Here is a 10,485-nt window from a genome sequence, read left to right on the forward strand (position 1 = left end):
TTTACTTAAAAGTAACCTTCAACCCAACGTCTTTTTTTCGGAGTTCAAAATGTTTTTGTTGCATGCAGAAATGTAATTTCGTTTTCTCTGCAGGAGTTCATCAATTTCATAAATGCAACACATTATAGTTTATTTATACATAGCATAAAGGCAAAACAAAACGTTGTATGCAGTGTTATTTCATTTTAAATGTCAAACGGGTTTTGCGGCTCCCAGTGTTTTCTTTTCTGTGGGAAACGGGTCCAAGTGGCTCTTTCAGTGGTAAAGGTTGCTGACCCCTGGACTAGAGGCTGAGGGGTTGAAATTACCTCAATCTAATTCTGCAATGGGATCCCATCTCCCCTCTCTGCCTGTATTTGCTTTCCGCAGGGACCATTTTGTGACTGGTCCGCTCGTCTCTCTCCAACTTTCCCTGTCTGCAAGTTAACTGTAAAAAAACACAACACTAATCCCTACACCACCACCCAGAAACCTAAACAGGCGAGGCAGGGAATCACGTACACCTCCTCCAGCTTTGTCTGTGGCATTTGGTGCATGTAATGTGACCTCCTCTAAATCGGCAAATTCAAACTAGGTGACGATTTTGCAGAGCACCTGCACTATGCCCGGAGTGGCCATTTAGAGCATCCAGTTCCACGTCACTTCAACTCGCCTTCCCATTTCCATGTTGACCTGACTGACCTTGGCCCATCCCCACTGCCATGGTGAAGCCAAACTCAAACTGGAAGAACAACAACACTTTTCACTTGGGCAGCGAACACACCAAGCGCTGAACTTCCCAATTTCAGGTAACTCACATCTCCTGTGTTCCTTTCCCTCCCTACCAATCCATATAGGTTTTCTCTTCCCTCCTTCAACTTTTCCATTTCCCCTCCTTTCCAGTTGTTAATCTCCCTCGCCTGGTTCCATCTGCCCCACATTTCCTCTCCTTCAGCCTTTATTGTCCCTTGTTCCAACTGGTTCCATAGTGCCTCCATTATCTGGTTCCAAATAACATTACAGATGTCACTGCCTCTACCTTCTCCGCCTGTCTCCAGCTGCCCAGCTTCTGATTTTTGCTTTTGTTTCCATCTACCAACCTGTCTCACCTGCTTATTCTTCTCTTCTCTCTAATAACACACACAAAAAGTCAGCAAGTCAGACAGCATCTATGGAGAGGAACAGACAGTCGACTTTTTGGGTTGAAACCCTTCTTCAGGACTGGAAAGGCAGGGGGAGGACACCAGAATAAAAAGGTGTGGATAAGGAAGGAGGACAAAATGGATGGTGATAGGTGAAGCCAAGTGGGTAGGAAAGGTAAAGGGCTGGAGAGGAAGCAACATGATAGGAGAGGAGAGTGGAGCATAAGAGAATGGAGATTGTCCAGAGGATGATGATAGGCAGGTGAGAAGAGGTTAAGAGGTCAGAGTAGAGCATAGAACAAGAGGGCAGGGGGGAAGGGAATTTTAATTTTACCAGAAGAAGAAATCGATTTCATGTCATCAGGTTGAAGACTATCCAGATGCAATCAGAACTGATGCAAGATCTCAACCTGAAATGTTGAACATACCTTTCCTTCCACAGATGCTTCTCGACTCAGTGAGTCAATTCCAGCAATTTGGTTTTTGCTGCAGATGCCAGTTACTGCAGTCTTTTATGTCTCCATAAACTATTAGTAATGATTAATGGGTACAATTTTTTGTCAAATGCCATGCAGCATATAAAATTAAAGTTAAAGTCTGTCCTGAGCCTTATAGGCTCATTAGGTCTGTGCTTATGCACAGATTTCCATGGCATGAAGCGTCAAGTGACAGAGTACAAGACTCTCCCCCCACATAGGACGCCAGTCTATCGCAAAGTTAACCCCCAACATTTTGCTGGTACCCATTTTCAGCTGGAGCAATGTGTGGTTAAGTGCCTTGCTCAAGGACACAACTCGCTGCCTTGGCTAGGGCTCGAACTCATGACCTTCAGATCACTAAACCCTAACTACCTGCCACATATACGTGCCACATGCAGCATATAGCAATACAATAAAATAATTTGATTTAATAAATTATATAAAACCACTGTCCCAATTACTTATTGAGCTGCAACATAAATAAAAATCCTTGAACTATAATCCAAACAAGTCCTTCAGTGGAACATGTTTTCAACGTGGGATATTTACTAAATTGAATGAACCAGAAAGAAGCCTTCAATTTTGAAAACATATTCTTTATTATTTGGTTGAAGGATAAGGACTACAAATGAGGGTAGAATATTCACAAGCTGACGATTGTTCTTAAAAATGTAATGCAGTTGCAATGTTTTCAGGTCTTTCAAAAGAATCACAGATGAAAAGTACAATAACACCTTATGTTTCTCTCTGCGAAACAAATAACACAAATTGCTGCAAATAACTTAAAAATTGTATCTTCATGCTTCTCTTTCGTACGTTCGGACACTTACAACATCGTTAAAGGTAAGAGTCTGGAGAAAAAGTATCAAATGACCTATTAAAATTAACGGATAAAAAAACTTTTCACAGTTTAAATCTAATTCCAAGCATAAGGTACATTTTAATCGGCTCCTTTATTGGAGAATGAAAAGTTCCTTTATACAGTATACTGCTAGTTACAGGAGTACATTAAAAAATCTCCCAGCATCTCACTTCATCCCTCCTTCCCCTTCACCTACCACCTTCCAGCTTGTACTCTTTTCCTCCTCCCACAGTCTTACTCTGGCTTCTACCCTCTTCCTTTCCAGCCCTGATGAAGGTTCTCTACTCGAAACATTGACTCTTTATTCATTTCCATAGATGCTGCCTGACCTGCTGAGTTCCTCCAGCATTTTGTATGTGTTGCTCTGCATTTCCTGCTTTTATTAGTCGAGGCATTGAGTTCACAAGTCAGGAGGTTATGTTGCAACTTTATAAAACTCTGATTAGGCCACATCTGGAGTATTGCACACAGTTCTGGTTGCCCCACTATAGGAACGATGTTGAGGCTTTGGAGAGGGTGCTGATACACCATCAATAACTCTCGGAGACGTGAGTTAAGGTAGGCTTTTATTGGCTGGAAGAAAGGACAAGTAGCAAGCGACCACCAAACAACATCCTGGAGACTGAGGAAGGATCTGTGCCTCCAATCGCCTTTATACCGGGGTCTGTGGGAGGAGCCACAGAAGCAGTCAGCAGGGGGGCATGTCCAGACAGGTATATGTAGTTCACCACAGGTGCAGAAGAGGTTTACCAGGATGCAGCCTGGTTTAGAGGGCATATGCTATCACGAGAGGCTGGTTAAGCTTAGGTTGTTTTCTCCGGAGCAGCAGAGGCTAGAGGTAGATGTGATAAGGTTTATAAGATTATGATAGGCATCGATAGAGCAGGCAGGGAAAATCTGTTTCCCAGGGTTGAAATGTCTAATGCCAGAGAGCATGCATTGACTGTGAGAGGGGGTAGGTTCAAAGGGAAAGTGAGTTATTTTATTTAGAGAGTGGTAGATACCTGGAATGCACTGCCTGTCATGCTGGTAGAAATACATTAGAGGCTTTTAAGAGAAGTTTAGATAGGCACATGAATTGTGAGGTAGATGGAGGGATGTGGACATGGTGTAGGTAGGAGGGATCAGTGTTTGGGTGTTTCTGATTTGCTTTTTAGCTGGTACAGCATAACATTGTGGGCCGAATGGCCTATTCCTGTGCTGTTCTGTTCTATGTTCTACAGACTTTCTTGTGTATATAAAGTGACCGACACAGTTCTTAGAATAGATGAGCTAACAAGTTGACCCTCCCAGTGGTCCATATTGATCTCACTTCTTCTTTGCTCCACTGAGCAGAGAAGTAATCAAATTTACTCTGATGCTGAGCTAAAACGTATTACTGGGACAAGATTGGAAAAGCTTCAGTTTGATACTGTGAATCATTCCCAAAATCTGCACCCAGCTTTATTACCTCTGAATATGCGCAATAACTTAACCTCTGAGCAATGTACCTATCTTAAAAGAGCTTTCAAAACAAAAATTAGTCTTGATCTCCTCAACATACCAAAATGAGTTTTCCATCTTTGACTTCTCGGACAAGTGTCGTTTGCTTTCCGTCCCATTTCTGAGTCTGAGTCAGTTTTTTACCATCAAGTGTTACTACTGTCTGGAAGTACAACAGCCAGCATATTACTCCACAGCAGATCATAAATCGGATAAATATTCCACACACAAGGGTTCCCCATACACGTTGCCCAATATAAATGATATGAGCTTTGGCCAGACCTTGTCCATATTTCATATGGAGACACATTGTTGTGTTAAATTCTGACTTTTGACCATTTTTCAAGTTGCTTTTTCAGTCAACTCTCATTTGTTTCAGATTTCTGCAGCTTTTTAAAAACGTTGACTGTGAACTGAATTAAACACAAAAGCACTATTCTCATCAGAAATTACTGCACAGCACCATGCACATATATATCGCTAGGGTGCCTAGGGTGGAGTGGAGAGCGAGTTTGTAAATCTGGAAGGAAGAAAGGATGTTGGGAATGGTAAGGGTGGAATGCCGTGGAACAGGTGGCAGAGAAGGAGAAGGGGGTTGGAGCGGGTGCAGCCACACCCAGCCCTGAGACACCAGGGAAGGTCATTTGAGTACAAGCAATTGGTTTATTGATCAACACAGAATGTCCCTCTGGTACATCCTGCTCCCTTCCCCTTTTCCCAACCATGATCCCCCTCTCCCTGCCCCCTTCCCTCTCTCAGTCCACAATAGAGACCCATATCAGAATCAGGTTTATCATCATTCACGTATGTCACGAAATTTGTTTTTTTTGCAGCAGCAGCGGTACAGTGCAATACGCAAAATTACGACAGCACTGTGCAAAAGCCTTAGGCACCCTAAATATATGTGCCTAAGACTTTTGCACAGTACTATACGTCAAGATATTATGATTTTGAGGATCTGTGCTTTATATTACCATTTCATAACAACCATTTATATTAGAACAACGTGTAAGAATGTGTGTGTGGGCACATTGCTAAAACTGAGCTGTACAGAAGATTTTGGCTGCTTTATGATCAGAGTTGCCAGCTGGTGTAGTGGCATCTTGGAGGCGAAGGGTCCTGGGTTCAATTCCAGCCGGCTCCTTGCACACTTCCCATCCGTGCTGGGTCGAGCTAGCAACTTGGCCTCGTAAAAAAACAGACAAAACGCTAAAGAAATGGCAAGTTTGCCACCTGATGCGCCACAGGGCGCAGAGAGAAACAACAACTACAATGATCAGAGTAAACATTTTAGTGCCTATTTTAAAAGTCAAGAATGGTGCTGAGCCAGTGCAGGTTTGAAAAATGTAGTGTTTTTGTTTTGTGAGGGCTTTAAATACTTGTAAGCAGGCTATTAAAATTAAACAGTTGCAAGTTCAGTGTGATTTGCATTGAATACCCAAAGATACATGATTTGCAAAATAATACGCATATTTTCCCCAGTTTTACTCAATATCGACAATCGAACGACCATCGGGTTTCAATCGACCGTTTAGACTTTGCCGTGCTGCTTTGGGTCACATGTATCCAACTTGAAAAAGCAGGAGACAAATGTAAATGAGACCGTGCACCATTAAAGGTTGTAAGGTCAAGCCTTTGGACCACAAGTTTTCAGTTTTCAAGGACACCATCTATGCTGCATCTCTAAAAACCTAAACATACAGTTGGATGTGCAGAGAATGTCGGCTAAAAATAACCTGCTCAGCCAAATAAATTACTTTTAATTTTCTTAGGGCAGTTAAAACAGATGAGCTCTCAGTCCCCGACAAACAGGAAGTCCCAGTCTTTGTTAGAAGAACAATGGGATTCAAACTCAATGACAAGAGTTTCTAGCCAAATTAACTTCTGAACAAAGTAATTACTGAATTAAAAGTAAATATTCTGTAATATAAACATGAAAAATATTATGCAAACTTACAGGAAAATGGTCAAGTAGAGTCAAGGTGTGAATTTATCACACAGCAGATTTATTTCATTAGGAGTCTGAGGAGATTTGGTTTGTCATCCAAAGCATTCGAAAATTTCTACAGATGTACCACGAAGACCGTTTTACCAGGCTGCATCACTGTCTGGTATGGGGGAACTACTGCACAGGATTGAAATAAGCTACAGAGAGTTGCACACTTGGCTCCATCACGGGCACTAGCCTCCATAGCACTGCAGGACATCTTCAACAAGTGATGCCTCAGAAAGGTGGCATCCATCATTACGTACCCCCATCACCCAGGACGTGTACTCTTCTCATTGTTACCATCAGGGTGGAGGTACAGGAACCTGAAAGCACACACTCAACGATTCAGGAACAGCTTCTTCCCCTCTGTCATCTGATTTCTAAATGGATATTGAACCCATGAATACTGCCTCACTACTTTTTAACTTCTGTTTTTCCACTACTTCATTAATTTAACTATTTAATATATATATACTTACTGTAATTCAGATTTTTATTTTCTATATTTAGCATATACTGTATTGTATTGCTGCCACAAAGTTAACAAATGTCTCAACATATTAAACCTGATTCTGATTATTCACAGCTGATAACATTTTTAGTGTATGCTTCCAGTAAAATTCTAATGATTGAGAGAGGACTGACAAGGGAATAATTAGTTGCATTAAGGTTTTACTACTGTGTTAGTTGGACATAATTGTAAAGTGGTTCCCAGTATTTCAGCTGTCCGAGAACAACATGGTGAGAACAGTCGATTCTCGAGCACAAGCCCTTGGCGGTACTGTCCCCTGTCCCATGGGCATTCCTGACCCAGTACTCTTGGTATTTCTTATTATTGTATGGAGTGAATTAAATTGGCTGAAGTCTGTGAAGGTTAGGATCTTCAGAGGCAGGGAAGGGTTATGCAGCCAACACATCAAACTAAAGAACAGAAAACATTTCGGCTTCATTTTTTATAGTAATACTTTGGGTTCCACCATCAAAGTTGGAGATATTCATGGAACCTCCACCTTGAGGATAGGTTGAGTGAGCTGGGGCTTTTCTATTTGGAATGAAGGAGGATGAGAGGTGACTTGATAGAGATGTACAAGGTGATAAGAGGTATCGATCAAGTCTACAGCCAGAGACATTTTTCCTACAACCAAGATGGCTAAAACATGGGGGCATCATTTTAAGGTGATTGGGTGGGGGGGGGGGGGGTACAGGAGGGATGTCGGAGTTAAGTTTTTTTTAAACACAGACTGGTGGATGCATAGAACGCCCTGACAGGGATGGTGGTGCAGGCAGATACATGGTATTGAGTATTGATTTCTGCTTCCAAAAAAAATATTTTCCTCCCCTCTTCTTTTACTCACCACTCAGGCCTCTTACCTCTTCTCACCTGCCTATCACCTGCCCTCTACCCCCTTCCCTGGTGGTCCACTCTCCCCTCCCATCAGATTCCTCCTTCTCCAGCCCTTTATCTTCCCTACCCACCTGACTTCACCTATCTCTTTCTAGCTATCCCTCCTTCTCCTCCCCCCCCTACGCCACCGTTTTATTCTGGCATCTTCCCCCTTCCTTTCCAGTCCTGATGAAGGGTCTCTGCCCGAAATGTCTGCTTTTTAATTCATTTCCATAGATGCTGTCTGGCCTGCTGAGCATTTTGTGTGTGATGCTTTACATTCGGGTCATTTAAAAAATTCTTAGGTTGCCACATTGATGACAGGAAAATGAAGACATGTGTAGGATGGAAGGGTTAGGTCAATTTTATAGTAGGTTTTAAGATTGGCAGAACATTGTGGGCCAAAGGCCCTTTTCTATGTTTGTTCTATTAATTGTCCACCAACATTCAGAAATGTGAGTGGTAGAACCTCAAGCTTTAGATATCATTTGTTGGCTTTTTGTGTGCTTGGCTCAGGCAAAGTTGTGCTTAACGATGCATGCAATCTTGTCTTTCATCCTGACTTGGTTGGAATTTTTTTTTATATATAAACCTACCTGGCACTTGGGGGAGATCTGTTCGGGGTTTATAAGATTATGAGAGGCATAGATAGAGTAGACGGAGAGTATCGGTTTTCCAGGATAGAAATGTCTAATTCTAGAGGGCATGCATTGAAGGTGAGAGGGGGTAAGTTCAAGAGGGATGAGGGGGTAAGTTTTTTACTCGGAGAGTGGTTGGTGCCTGGAATGCGCTGCCTGGTCTGGTGGTAGAAGCAAATACGTTAGAGGCTTTTAAGAGATGTTTGGATAGGCACATGGATGTAAGAAGATGGATGGATATGGACATGGAGTAGGTAGCAGGGATTATGTTTGGTGTTTTTCATTTACTTTTTAGCTGGTCTGGCACGAAATTGTGGGCTAAATGGCCTGTTCCTGTGCTGTACTCTAATATATTCTATGTTGTTTACTCCTGATGACTCCTCTACAAACCTTTAGGCAGTGTCTTTTAAATCTCAAAATTGCTCGTATACACTTATGTTCCCTGTTATGGGACCAAATTATATTTGCTTCAAACAAACTGTCTCCTGCTTGCACCATAAAATACTCAGGGAGAATTTTTGCAGCCCGTGAATAGTGATCATAAATATGCAGTACTGTGCAAAAGTTTTAGGTGTGTATGTATCACAAAAAAAACCAAATTTCATGACATATGTGAATGATGATAAACCTGGGTTTATATTGTGGACTGGGAGTTTGAAGGGTACAGGGAGAGGGGATTTGTGGTTGGGAAAAGGGGGAAGGGAGTGGGGAGGGAACAGGAAGCACCAGAGAGACATTCTGTGATGATCAGTAAACCATTTGTTTGGAATCAATTGCCCTTGCCTGGTGTCTCTGGGCCGGGTGTGTCTACACCCACTCCACCTGCCCCCCACTTCTCCCAACCTGGCACACAGTCTCTGCCAGCTATCTCACACCCCACCCACAGTGCTCCACCCTCACCATTCCCAGCATCCTTTACTCCTGGCAGATTAACAAAGCCACTCTCCAGCCAACTCTCCGCTTCACGTTGACAAATACAGTACTATGCAAAAGTCTTAGGGCACCCTAGCTACAATATATGTGACTAAGACTTTGGCACAGTGCTGTACAATTACTGACTTTTTAAACGTCATATGGCAACTAGGGAATTGGTAGTACACCGTCCCAATATCTTACTTTGCATTTCCTGTTATCAGAAGTATGCTCGTCGAATGGCTTTGCCAAGAACAAAAGTAATTTCGGTGCTTCTGAAGGTGCTAATGTTTTGCAGAGTAATATTATCCTGATCCATTTTGATGACCAAGTTGGGCTTATGACGTTGCCCAACTGTCGAGCTGTAAAGTCCATTCCTGATTTGGGAAGCAGAAACACTTCAGAGATTCTACCTTGTGCAAAGCAGAACTGCAGCATTGTACAATACTGAAGACCTCAATAAATAAACACAGGAGGGCTTCCTCTAAATTAATAAGCACTTGGTAGGTATTTCTATTAGAAATATAAATGAGCACTTATTTATATTATATCAAATAAAATATTTTATATAAGCCAAGGTTGTTATAACGGTTAGCGCCGACATTTATATAGTTCTGCAGTTCAAGAGTTCATTTCTGGCGCCGTTTCTATGAGTCTTTTGTACGTCCTCCCTGTGGAATGCGTGGGTTTTCCCCAGCCGCTCTGGTTTGCTCCCAGAGTACAAACAGGAATGGGGTAAGTTAATTTGGTCATTGTAAATTGTCCCATGATTAGGGTAGCGGGTAATCAGGGTTGTGGGGGGGGGGGGTGGCTTCAGAAGGGCCTACTCTGCAACGCTATCTCGATAAATAAATAAATAAAGTAAGATAAATAAAATGTGTTAATTATTTAGGTTTAAAAACACTCCAAAGCCCCAAGCCCCCCCTCCAAAAACACAGTTAAATGGAATGACAAAGCAATAAGTTCTCTCAATATAGAATTATTACACTCATACACTAAATTCTTATTATCCACAAACATTTTGCCACCGATCTGTATACTGGTGATAGTTGGCCTATTGACCAATTGGGAATATTGGCACATAGAGGGCATTTGTCCGGAGGCCCTCTTACGATGCCAGTCATCCTGCTTGCCATTGGATCGCCTGGATGTGTTAGCAGGTGAGAAGTTTCACCAACCGCAGCCTTGATCAAGATGGGAAACACTGCAATCAGGTACAGAGATCTGAAGTTAGGGTCAGGAAAAGGGGAAAGTCTGCATTAGGTTTAATGTCCGGCCGCTGGGACGGTGGGTGTGGTTGGACAAGGTTGCTCCGAAGTGGTTGTACCGTTAAGCTAGTATTTACCAGCTGAAACATACAAAGAGGTTGTTCTGAATGCAGATGTCCGATGACATCCGTAAAATCACAGTCAGCGGGCTTGGTGGTATGGGCGGGGAAGCGTGCGTCTCCATTGCCCGCGAATGCCGACGACCCGGCCTGATTCGGTGAGAGTACCGTTGTGGCCGTGAGTATTGATTAATGTTGCCCAGAGAGGGTGCACGGTCCGGAGTGAAGGGCCGTGGGTCACCGGGAGCAGGCCGGGTCGGGCTCCCGGAGAGGAGCCGCTGCCACCGGGC

General features: G+C 42.9%; 1 protein-coding gene across 1 annotated transcript; it reads right to left on the bottom strand.

Moving 5' to 3' along the window:
- Positions 1–2,213: 2,213 nt before the first annotated feature.
- Positions 2,214–9,294, bottom strand: LOC132380768 (fatty acid-binding protein, brain-like). Its single transcript, XM_059949754.1, has 3 exons — positions 9,073–9,294; positions 4,006–4,107; positions 2,214–2,451 (listed from the first exon to the last, which is right to left on the bottom strand). The coding sequence occupies exons 1-3, from the start codon at positions 9,241–9,243 to the stop codon at positions 2,398–2,400; spliced, it is 327 nt and encodes a 108-aa protein (XP_059805737.1). The 5' UTR covers positions 9,244–9,294; the 3' UTR covers positions 2,214–2,397.
- Between the last annotated feature and the right edge of the window lie 1,191 nt (positions 9,295–10,485).

Source organism: Hypanus sabinus, chromosome 24 (genome assembly GCF_030144855.1).
Source record: "Hypanus sabinus isolate sHypSab1 chromosome 24, sHypSab1.hap1, whole genome shotgun sequence".
Lineage (NCBI taxonomy): Eukaryota > Metazoa > Chordata > Chondrichthyes > Myliobatiformes > Dasyatidae > Hypanus > Hypanus sabinus.

Excerpts from the sequence above, each read along its gene's own strand:
- LOC132380768 (XM_059949754.1), bottom strand. The coding sequence starts at position 9,243 with ATGGACTTTACAGCTCGACAGTTGGGCAACGTCATAAGCCCAACTTGG. Across the intron at positions 4,108-9,072 it reads CTGATAACAGGAAATGCAAA|ACAGTAGTAACACTTGATGG; the intron begins GTAAGATATTGG and ends TTGTACTTCCAG. Across the intron at positions 2,452-4,005 it reads AAGATGGAAAACTCATTTTG|ACTCTTACCTTTAACGATGT; the intron begins GTATGTTGAGGA and ends CTTTTTCTCCAG.